The sequence below is a fragment of the Octodon degus genome, unplaced genomic scaffold, assembly GCF_000260255.1.
Source record: "Octodon degus isolate 3935 unplaced genomic scaffold, OctDeg1.0 scaffold00056, whole genome shotgun sequence".
NCBI lineage: Eukaryota > Metazoa > Chordata > Mammalia > Rodentia > Octodontidae > Octodon > Octodon degus.
The window spans coordinates 5812267-5823571 of NW_004524632.1; the positions used below are offsets into that span (position 1 = coordinate 5812267).

Consider the following 11305-nt stretch of genomic DNA (forward strand, 5'->3'; position numbering starts at 1 on the left):
GGTTCAAACCCTAAACTTGAGTTTGGAAACCTAAGTCCAAAGAGTGTCCCTAAATGACACTTCTAAGAAGGATTAGAAGGGGAGGGCTGGGAGCTGGCCTCTTCACTCGCCACATCCCCAAGTGCAGAACCGGGAGGAGCAAGTGTCCCGGGAAGCCGGACAGACAAGGTGGCACTGGAAAGCCAGAGGTCTGGGATCATTTCCGGCTCCAGCTCAGAACCCAAAACTTCCCTCCCCCTTGGCAGGAATCTGTGGCTCCTGGCCACTCCCCACCCCAATATTCAGGGTTCCCAGGCAGCTTTCCCACACCCCAACCCCCGCATACTCTTCTGCACGTGCTGACCGGTTAGCATCGCCCCCAAACCCCCACACACACTCCTCTGTGGAGGGTTAGGAGGATTCTCTTTCCCAGCCCTTCCAGGCCAACAGGGACCGAGTGGGAGATGAGGAAGAGGAAGGCGGGGAGCAGGCGGGGGAGGAGGCTGAGGCTGCGGGAAGGCCTGAGATGCAGGAAGCAGCTGGGAGTTGGGGGGAGGCTTTGTGCCTGAGTTGTTCCCTGGGTCCTAGCGTCCATCCTGTTCATCAGTCTCTAGGCTCCGCCGAAGGCAGGAACCTTTCTGGGCCTGTCCTGGGAGTGAACCCTCACCCCCAGGGCCCAGATTATCGGGAAGGATAAAGGGTGGCCCTAGCTCCTTGCTTTCTATGTGAGGAATGTCAAAATCTCAAAGTAGCTGAGTTTTCAGGATAGGGGCATGTCACCTCCTGTCACCTCCTGCCACCCCCAACACACACACACTGGTACTCATTGGCTAGGGTCCTTTAAATCAGAAAGCCAAGTTAGAGCTCTCCAGGGGAAACTTTGGCCCCAGGCCTCTAGAATTCCTCCTCCCAAACCCCTTCTTCCTGTTTGAGAAAGATGCCTTCCCGGGCAAGGAAACCCAGACCAGATTCCACCCCCTCTCGGGTCTAGGTGGACAGCCGGCCCACCAGGACACTCTTCAGACTTCCAGAGGGCAGCTTTGGGGATCCCCTGCCACTGTGGGGGTCACACACACCTCCCTTCAAGGCCAGCAATGCTGGGCCAAGGTCTTAACACCTTCTGAGATGCAGAAGATCTATGGGTGGCCCAGCTGAGCCTCTCCTTCAGAGGGGTGGGGGAGGGCCCAGAAATCTGTATTTTTACAAGTGCCTGGAGATTTTGAGGCTAAAAGCTCTGAACCCTAAAAAGGAGCTATAAGGACCTGGAAATCAATGACCCTTTGCCCCTCCCCAGAGCCCTCGTCCCACTAGGGGAGGAGAGGGACGGCCATAGACCACTGTGCTGGCCGGACCCCCCACCCCGGGAATGAGGGTGTGCCTACGTGCGTTGTGACGAGCCACACAGCCCGAGGTCTGAGGGCAAGGATGGCAGAGGACGGGCCTAGACCCAGAGACAGCGGAAGGCTCCCCACCACCGGCACTGTGGGGCCGAGAAGGCGCAGCACAGGGGTACAGGGGAAGGGGAGGGCCCACAGGCTCCAGCCCCGGAAATCCGATCCCTTTAGGACCCAGAGGTGCCAGTCCCCCAGCGGCGGCGGCGAGAAGGGCAGCCGCTCGGTGTCGGGCAGCCGCCGCGCCGCCGGAGCCAGAGAAAGACCGAGGCCGGGGCGCGGGGGGGAGGGAGGGAGGGAGGGAGGCGCGGCGACCGGCCGGCCGGCCTTGAGCCATGGGCGCCGGGGAGCCGGGCGCCCCGACAGCCGAGCCCCGCGGCCGGAGCGAGGGGCGCCCGCGTCGCCAGCCCCGGTGACACCGCCTCGGACGATGTAAGCGGGCTGGGCGCGCGGTCCCAGCGGCCCCGGCCGCCGCTTTTCCTACTGGGGTGGGTGGGGGCGACCGCGCCAGGCCGATCTGAGCTGTTCTTTTTGCGGGGTAGCTGTCCCTGGCAGCTTGATTGGGGGAGGCGACCCACACTGGGCGCTCGGAGATTTTTTCCCCCATTTTTTTTTTTTTTTTTTTTTTAAGCGGGGTTAACCGTTCTTGGCAGCTGGTTTCTGGGAGACCCTATAAAAGGCCTTTCGGGGTTTCTTTCTTCTGGGGGAGGGGGCGGTGGTCCCGACTTGGCCTGCCGCCTGCTGGAGGGGCGCAGCGGGGAGCTGGGGGATGCGAGCCCGGCTCCCCCAACCATGATGAAGACGGAGCCGCGGGGGCCCGGGGGTCCCCTCCGGAGCGCCTCCCCGCACCGCAGCGCGTATGAGGCCGGCATCCAGGCGCTGAAGCCTCCCGACGCGCCCGGGCCCGATGAGGCACCCAAGACGGCCCACCATAAGAAATATGGCTCCAACGTCCACCGCATCAAAAGTATGTTCCTGCAGATGGGCACCCCGGCCGGGCCGCCGGGCGAAGCGGGCGGTGGGGCCGGCCTGCCCGAGGCCCCGCGCGCGTCCGACCGCGGCGTGCGCCTGTCGCTGCCGCGGGCCAGCAGCCTGAACGAGAACGTGGACCACAGCGCGCTGCTCAAGCTGGGCACCAGCGTGTCGGAACGCGTGAGCCGCTTCGACTCCAAGCCCGCGCCCTGCGCTCAGCCCGCGCCGCCGCCACACGCGCCGTCCCGGCTGCAGGAGACGCGGAAGCTGTTCGAGCGCAGCGTCCCCGCGGCCGCGGGGGGCGACAAGGAGGCCGCGGCGCGCAGGCTGCTGAGGCAGGAGCGCGCCGGCCTGCAGGACCGGAAGCTGGACGTCGTGGTGCGCTTTAACGGCAGCACCGAGGCGCTGGATAAGCTGGACACCGACGCCGTGTCGCCCACGGTCAGCCAGCTCAGCGCCGTCTTCGAGAAGGCCGACTCAAGGACCGGCCTCCACCGAGGGCCCGGGCCCCCTAGGTCCGCGGCCGCGGGGGTACCCCCCTTACACTCCAAGCTGGTCAGCAAGCGGTCCCGCGTGTTCCAGCCGCCACCACCGCCACCACCGCCCGCACCCTCGGGGGATGCCCCGGCCGAGAAGGAGCGCGGCCCAGGAGGGCAGCCGCCCCCACAGCACCGCGTGGCCCCCGCGCGGCCGCCCCCCAAGCCCCGGGAGGTGCGCAAGATCAAGCCGGTGGAGGTGGAGGAGAGCGGGGAGTCGGAGGCCGAGTCGGCACCCGGGGAGGTGATCCAGGCTGAAGTGACGGTGCACGCGGCCCTAGAGAACGGTAGTCCTTCGGTCACCTCAGCTAGTCCTGCGCCAGAGGAGCCCAAGCCCCCAGCAACCCAGGAGGAGGAGGAAGAAGCTGCAGCCTCGGGGCTGGAAGCGGCGCCAGAGAGGGGGGTGGGCAATGGCCGGGCCCCGGACGTGGCCCAGGAAGAGGTGGATGAGTCTAAGAAGGAGGACTTCTCAGAGGCGGACCTAGTGGATGTGAGCGCCTACAGCGGGCTTGGGGAGGACTCCGGGGGGAGTGCCCTGGAGGAGGACGACGAGGAAGACGAGGAGGACGGAGAGCCCCCCTATGAGCCCGAGTCGGGGTGCGTGGAGATTCCGGGGCTCTCGGAGGAAGAAGACCCGGCCCCGAGCCGGAAGATCCATTTCAGCACCGCGCCGATCCAAGTAAGCGAGCCCCCTCCCCTCCACCACGTGCGCACGGCCACCCCCACCTCCCTTCCCAGCCGGCTGGGTTTGGCAGACTGACTCAGCCCCTTCCACCCAGCCCCCTTCCCAGAAGTCCTCTCCCTTGGGGGGCGTGGGGGAGTCCCAGCTGTTTGTCAGAGAGAAGTGGCTTCCAGGTCTGGGGCAGGGTTGGCCGGCCCGGACCTGCCCTCAGGTTCCCCCGCCAGGTTCCCCCGCGGCGCCCCGCCCCGTCTAGCACCCACCCAGCCCGGGACACCTGCGTTCCCTTTCTCTGCACACTCTGCTTCCTTTGAAGCCTGCCAGAGCCTGGGGCTAGGGCAGTGTGAAGGATGTGGGTGTCCACAGGAGACTCTTCTTTAAATCCTGAGCCCCTGAGGGGAGAGGGAGCCAGGGACTTACAAAGGTTTCCCACTTTCACATGTGAGGGAGTCAGGATCTTCCCAAAATAAAAATGTAGGGGATTCGGCTGGTGGCCCCACACCCTGACTTTAAAGAAGTGAAAGAGGGAAGCAGTCACATGGCCATGTGACTGGGGCCTTGGTCCCTGGGGTCTGAGCTGGAAAGGGACAGGGAGGGGACACTTCATGTGACCCTGGAGCTGGGAGGCCTTCTGCAGGCCACAGCAGAGAAGGGAGTGGGGCTAGGCCATCCCCCTGGGTGGCTAGCAGAGGCCTGCTCGCCTTTGCTGTATGAGACAGCCTCCCTTGTTCTTGGCAGGACCCAAATGCTGCTGTCACATCCTCTGGGTGCCCTGAAAGAAGGTGGAAGCTTCCCCTTTGGGGAGGTCTCAGTTTCCCTCTACCCCTCAACCACCAGTATTGGTGATTGGTTTGTGGGCTGTGCCTTGTGCTCTGAGATCTCTAGGGCTCTGGGGAGGGGGTATCTCCTGGGGAAAACAGAGAGCTGGGGCCACCCCCCCCTTCTCTGCTCTCCACTTACAAGGGGTTCATTCAGCCTGGGTGAACTGCCTCAGGCCCTACCTACTCTGCCAACCCCAGGGTGAAAGGGTCCTGGGCTTGGGACTTTTCTTGGCCTGTGCCCTGCCTGGCCAAACCCTGTTTGCTTGCTGTTTCCATAACTACGGGACCGAGCTCCCCAGGTTCCCCCTTCCGCCCCCTCCCTGCCGGCTCCCACCTCCCAGCTGGGCAAGAGGCCTAACTAAAGGTTACTGACATGACTCCTGCTCCCTTCCCAGGCCAGCCCCTGCCCCGGCTGGGATCTTGAGACCTCTTTCCATCTGCTGTCCCCTCTGTCTTATGTGGAGGAAGTCGGGACCTGCCTCCCACCCCACCCCCAGTCTTCTGAAAAGCCTGATGGCCTCAGATGAGCACGGCCTCCAACTGTCTATATCAGACACCTTACCCTGACTTTTCAGTAAAAAATAGCACATGATTTGGAGCACAGCTTCCTGACTCCCTGGTGGCTGAAGCCAGCCGCCCATCTGAGAGCCAGGGCGCATGTGTGGGCTGCGTGACTTCTGGCCTTGCCAGGGATTTCCTTCTCACCCTGGTGCAGAAGCCCCCCATTTTTTCTTTGGCCTCAGCCTGATATTGAAACTGAGTCAAGGTCTCTGCCTCTTTGGTGACCCAGTTTTTCCCCTTAGGAGGGTAGGGTCTTTCTCCATGACGGAGACTGTCGTGGAGTGGAGGACTGAACTGGGTACAGGGCCCTTGGACACAGAGGCGTTAGGTGGTCTGGGGTCTCCTCCTAGCTGGTGATTCCTGCAGGGGACAGGATGTAAAAGCAGTATAGAAGCTGACAGGCTCAGGAAAGAGGGGAGGGGAAGGTCAGGGCCAGGCCAGACTGAGAGTCCTGGAGGTCACAGGTGTGTGTCTGCATGTGAAGGGGAGGAGGGTGCTTGACCAGAAGGTCAGGGAGCTACTTTCTTGGGCCCCTGTCAAGTTGGGGGTCTCCAATGCAAAAGTGGGCCAGAGCTGACTTGCAGTGCCCAGGCTTTCAACAGCCCCGGGACACCTTGTACTGGGGACAAAGTCACCACCTGAGCCCAAGCGGGGTGCGTTACCGTCCTGTCCTACTGCTGACCCTTGTGACCTTGGGTGGCGCACTGGTGTCTTAGACCATTCAGGCGATGGGCAGTCCATTCCTCCAAGAGGCTGCTGGCAGACGCCGGGAGAAATGTCCAGGGACTACTGCATAGTGGCCACAGGGACTTGGAGGGGCTGAGTTTGGGTGTCCTGATGCTGTGACAATTGAGGGCACTGGGCTCAGTGACCACACAGGCCCATCCTGGCCCTGCCTGCATCCAGTGTGTCCTTGGAGCAGCCCTGCCCCCTCCCACAGCATTAAGCCTGGGCCTCTGCTGGGGGTGAGGGTGACAGGTGACCCAGGACAATGGCTGGATGCAGAGTGCCCATGAGCCTTGCTTCTGGAGTGCAGGAGACTCCTGGCAGGGACCTTGGGGAAGACAGTTTCCCAGCCCAGTGCGGAAGCTCCAGGGCGGCCAGTCGATAGTGCCGCTCACCCCCTTTCCGTCCCCTCTCCACTCCAAGTGCTGCCAACCAGTCACTGTAGGCAACGAAGGCAGAGGAGTCTTGGTACCCACATGGTGTCTGTTAGCCTCCCACGCGGGGCAGCCCTGCCTGGGCCCAGAATCAGGGTGGGAGCAGAGAATGCCCAGTAGCATAGAGTCCAGGAGGAGGGAGACAGCAGAGGGGATAACAAGGCGGGGCGGAAGGATCCTGGCCCGCAGGCATGCGTCCCATGGCCCTGCCTGGGCCTCCAAGTGCATGGAGGTGAGAGACAAAACTGTGGGAAGTGCCCAGCTACAGGGCACAGCCTGGACCTAGGCTCAACGGGTGCCTGGACACCGAGGGCCCGCCCTTCTTCATGGTCCTTCCAGTGTCCCTGCCCTGGCCCCAGTGTCCACATGTCCTGGGCCTCTTACCGCTCTCTGGCCCCTTGTGCTGCTCCCTTCCTCCTCCCCATCTGGCATCCGCCAGCAATGTCTGCATCCTTCCTCTCCTGCTCCTCCTCCTCTTCCCTCTTCTGCTCAGCCTGTTCTCTCCTGTGTGTGCCTTTGTGTTCCCCCTTGCCTGTCTGGCTCTTGGGTCTTGTCTCTCGCTTTCTTTCTGCTCTGGTGTCCTTGCAGGAGCACTGGACAGGTCTGCTCAGCCTGTGCTGTGCTGTGCTGTGCCGTGCTGTGCTGGCTGGAGCTGCCATCCGTGTATATCCCAAGGCTGGGCCCCCTTCTCTCTTGTCCCTCGGGCTGCAGAACTAGGAGGCCCTATGGGTGTCGTGGTGGAGCCTTGTGGGCAGGGGCAGGAGGGGTGGGATGCTAGAGGCACTGGCCTGCCCCCTGACACACCACCCTCCCTAGGTGTTCAGCACCTACTCTAATGAAGACTACGACCGGCGCAACGAGGACGTGGATCCCATGGCTGCATCCGCCGAATATGAGCTGGAGAAGCGGGTAGAGAGGTTGGAGCTGTTTCCTGTGGAGCTGGAGAAGGGTGAGAGCCCACACGGGCACATTGAGCTCTGATTTGGACCCCCAGGAGGTCCCACCGTCAGCATCCACAGCTACTGGTGCACCCCAGCCCTGCCTCGGCACAAAGACACTACCTGGCTCGCCACAGAGCCCTTACCGTACCTGGGGTGTTGGGGTGTGGGTCCTGGGCTCAAAGCTGGTGAGGGGCACAACCAGGCTCCCTCGAGAGCAGACTGGGAGGGCAGCCCCTCATGCTGAGCCTTGATGTGTCTTAGGGACATTTAGCAGGAGCTGACTAGATTGGAGCAGGGGTCCCCCAGAAGGGGTGCTTGCACAGGCTCTGCGGAAGAGGAGTTGAGGTGCTGAAGATAGAGGATGGGGCTGGAAGCATGTGCAAGCAGGGCCTGGAGCCCAGGTCCAGGACACAGTCTACTTTGCTGAGGTGGCTTGGAGCCATCAAAAGGGCTGGAGGGAGGAATGCACTGGAATGACCACAGGCTCGGGGACAGAGAGGCCACCATGGTGTGGGCCTGGAGGTGGACCTGGGAGGTAGAGTCAACAAGACTGGGTGCCATCGGGCCTGGGCGGAGGCTGCTTGGAAGGGTGGAATCTAGGTACTTCCCAGGCCTGCAGCTGCCAGGCGGCGGTGCCATCCCTGGAGGGAGCGCATCCCAGAAGTCGGGCTGGCTGGCCTAGACGGGCTGGGCAGTGTGGCTAGGGAGTGGGCCCGAGGGGGTGGCAGACACTACTTCCTTGGTCAGTGCGGCTCTGGGCATAGGTGAGGCAGACCACAGAGCCTTGTCCACATTCTTCACAGCTCCTGTACTACCCTCGGCTGTATTCCCGGGCCTTCCCTGCCACCCTGGCCCTGGCCCTTCCCTCCAGGGATGAGGCAAAGGGCAGTGGGGGGACAGAACTGTGCCCCTTTGCAGTGTTGGGAGGCATCCCCAGTGCTCAGGGGGTGGGGGGGGACAGCCTTCTGAAGGGAGCTGTGCTCTGGAGTTTTGGTTCAGGATGGGGACTTCCAGTCAGCCCTGGCATTTTCTCCCTGTGCCCTGCAGACTCAGAGGGCCTGGGCATCAGCATCATCGGCATGGGGGCCGGAGCCGACATGGGTCTGGAGAAGCTGGGTATTTTTGTCAAGACTGTGACGGAGGGCGGCGCTGCCCACCGGGATGGCAGGTACCTCCCCACTCTCACCCATTTGCTGGGCGGGGATGGGGTTATCTATGACCCGCAGGTGTCTCTGGGCTGGGGTAGAGTGGGGTGCTGTGGGCCCCCTCCCTACTTGCATTGTCGAGGAGGGTAGCTGAGGTGGGGCGCACGCAGTATGGGGTGCGCTGGCCCAGTGGGCCGAGCACAGCGGAGTGTCCCAAGTGTACACTGAGCTCCTGACTCACCAGCTGAGGCCAGGTGCCAGGCGGGCAGCATTCAGGCCTTGCCCTCAGGAAGCCAGCACTGCTGTGAGCCAGACAGGAGACAAGGACACGGGGGACGGGACACATACAGGAGGCCCGACACCGGGGCAGCGAAGCTTGCTACAAAAAGTGACACTGGAGCAGGGCCTAGAAGGCTGAGTGGGAGTTAGTGAGGTGGAGATGTGGGGGGCCAGGAAGCAGGGGGGCTGTGGAGCTGGACAAGGCAGGCCTGGCACACCCTAGAGCTGGCTTGTGTTCAGTAACTGTGCCTGGCAGGCTAAGGTCAGGGGTCGGGGAGGATGTCCTGCAGCAGGGGCCAGCCTGACCTCTTGGAGGTGTGTGTTCCCTAGGACAGAGATGGAGGGGTGAATGGCTGAGGGGCAGCCCGGGAGGCGTGCGTGGCATGCTTCGGGGTGAGGCGTCTGCACAGCTGGCCACTGTGGTCCTGCAGTTAGAGGTCTGCTTAGCCCTGGTCAGGAAGCTTCCACCTGTTGTGGCCCAGGTGTCACGGAGGATAGCAGGGAACAGGAAGGGTGGCAGCCCCTGCTCTTTCATGCTCTTCTGGTCTCAAGCGTTTGGGGACTTTGGTGTGGGTCGAAGCGTCCTTGCAAGAGGACAGCCGGGCACATGCGTTCGTGGCAGAAGCACTCAAGATGTTACACCGTCTGGGCTAATAGAAGAGGACACACGTGTGAGACTGAAGTGTCACAGGAAGTGCACTGTCCCCTCTCCCAGCCCTGGATTCCCATGTCAGGCTGGTCTGGCTCTAGTGTCCATAGAGCGGGCCTGCCTGATTCCTAATCCTCTAGGCAGGTGGGCAAAGGCCCAGGTCCCCGTGGGGTCTGAGCCGCACTTTCATTTCTAGTGGGAGGGCTTCTCCTGACCTCCTTAACCCATAACGCTCCTCTAGGATCCAGGTGAATGATCTCCTGGTGGAGGTGGACGGGACGAGTCTGGTGGGGGTGACGCAGAGCTTCGCAGCCTCCGTGCTCAGGAACACCAAGGGCCGAGTGAGGTGAGACCCCAAGGCCGGCCGGGGCTCTGCCACCTGCCACATGCAGCCAAGGCCATGGGTCCCTGCCCAGTCGTCCCCAGCTCCCTGGCTGCTGCTGGCCACCAGGACCCATCCATGTGGGATGTGTCCATGTCCCTGCAAGGGCCCCGGCTCTATTCTATCTCTGGCTTCCTCCCTAAGAACCAGGAAATATTGGGTGTACCCCTCCCACCTGGGAGGACTCCTTGGACCCTGAAACTTGGGGCATCATCTTCAGAGCGCTCTCTCGCCAGGAGCATCATGTTCAGAGTGCACTCCCTGCCCTACTCCAACTGGGGCACTGCCCCCAGGAAAGGGTGGTAGAGAGGAACAGGATGTGGGCGGCCTCGGGGAGGGGGGCTGGTGGCTGGAAGTTCCACTATTTCCTCTCCATCCTAATCATGGGCCTGCATCATCCCGCCCCTTCCTGAGCTCAGGAGGCTGAGCACAAGCTGAAGTCCCACCCCAAGCCCACCCCCTCTGCCGTGCCCCAAGCAGCCCCCCCCCACGCCCCCTGCCTGGCTTTCTCCCCTGTGGTGGAGGAAGAGCACGCAACACCCAGGCTGCTCCTGAGCCCTGCCTCCTACATCCCAACCCAAAGCTTGGTTGAGACCCAGCTCCCCAAACTGGCGGGGGGTGGGGGGGGGGATTGGGGGGGTTGAAGCCTCCCCGGGGAAGGAAAGCCAGGAAGCACCCAGCACCCCATTCATTATTAACACTGCAGCAGGATTGTCTCCCCTCCCCCCGAGGCCTGGTATGGAAAAGGAGCACCAGTGGGGACCATGGTGGCATTCCCAGCTGAGGACAGGCAGGGGATGACGCAGGTGCCTCTGCAGGTTTATGATTGGCCGGGAGCGGCCGGGCGAGCAGAGTGAAGTAGCCCAGCTGATCCAGCAGACTCTGGAACAGGAGCGATGGCAGCGGGAAATGATGGAGCAGAGATATGCCCAATACGGGGAGGACGATGAGGAGGTAGGGGCGCGGGCTCCCCCTGGTGGTCAGATGAGTAGCATAGCCTCTGATGGAGAGGTTTCCTAGTACGGGGCTCCAGCCTTAGAGGGGAGCTGCTCCTGCCCACAGCCCTGGTCATGGGACCCACACCACCTGCCGCCCTTCACAGACGGGGGAGTATGCCACTGACGAGGACGAGGAGCTGAGCCCCACCTTCCCAGGCGGTGAGATGGCCATCGAGGTGTTCGAGCTGGCAGAGAACGAGGACGCACTGTCCCCTGTGGACATGGAGCCCGAGAAGCTGGTGCACAAGTTCAAGGAGGTGGAAAGAGGGTCCTGGGGCAGGGGTGATGGGGGGCAGAGGCTGCACCGCAGACGCTTAATGCCTCCCTCTGCCTATAGCTCCAGATCAAACACGCTGTGACAGAGGCGGAAATCCAGCAGTTGAAAAGGAAGGTGAGGGTGCCCATGGACGTGTGTGTGTGTGTGTGTGTGTGTGTGTGTTGTGGCTGGGGTCAAGGGCTAGGGGAGGTGCAGGCCCGCACGATCAGGCTGCTGGGAGGGAGGGGCCACAGTGATCAAAGCTCAGCTCTGGACCCTGTGTTCCACCTATCCATGCCCTCTGGCCTGGGTCCCCTGGGGGTGGGAACGCTGCCAGCCCTGTGAGGATCTGGGGAGAGAAGGCCTGTGAAGTCCTTAGTAGGTCCTCAGTCTGAAGGCGGAGCATGGCTGGGTGTGCCGCTCTACCCTTGTAATTCCAGCACTGTAGGAGGCCAGGACAAGAGGGTTGCAAATTCAAGCTCAGCCCAGACAGTGTAGAGACCTAGGGAAACCCTGATTCAAAATTTTAAAAAAATGGGGCTGGGGAGATAGCTCA

The 11305-nt window shown here is 62.4% G+C and overlaps 1 protein-coding gene across 1 annotated transcript in view; it reads left to right on the forward strand.

The window, feature by feature from the left end:
* Positions 1–1667: 1667 nt before the first annotated feature.
* The window catches only part of Ppp1r9b (protein phosphatase 1 regulatory subunit 9B), a 13579-nt gene continuing 3941 nt past the window's right edge, over positions 1668–11305 (forward strand). Inside the window, exons 1-7 of the mRNA XM_004633634.2 lie at positions 1668–3557; positions 6916–7048; positions 8088–8208; positions 9355–9459; positions 10314–10449; positions 10598–10750; positions 10831–10884. Of these exons, the coding sequence (XP_004633691.1) occupies positions 2163–3557; positions 6916–7048; positions 8088–8208; positions 9355–9459; positions 10314–10449; positions 10598–10750; positions 10831–10884 (2097 nt within the window). The 5' untranslated portion in view covers positions 1668–2162. The remainder of the gene's footprint in view (positions 3558–6915; positions 7049–8087; positions 8209–9354; positions 9460–10313; positions 10450–10597; positions 10751–10830; positions 10885–11305) is intronic.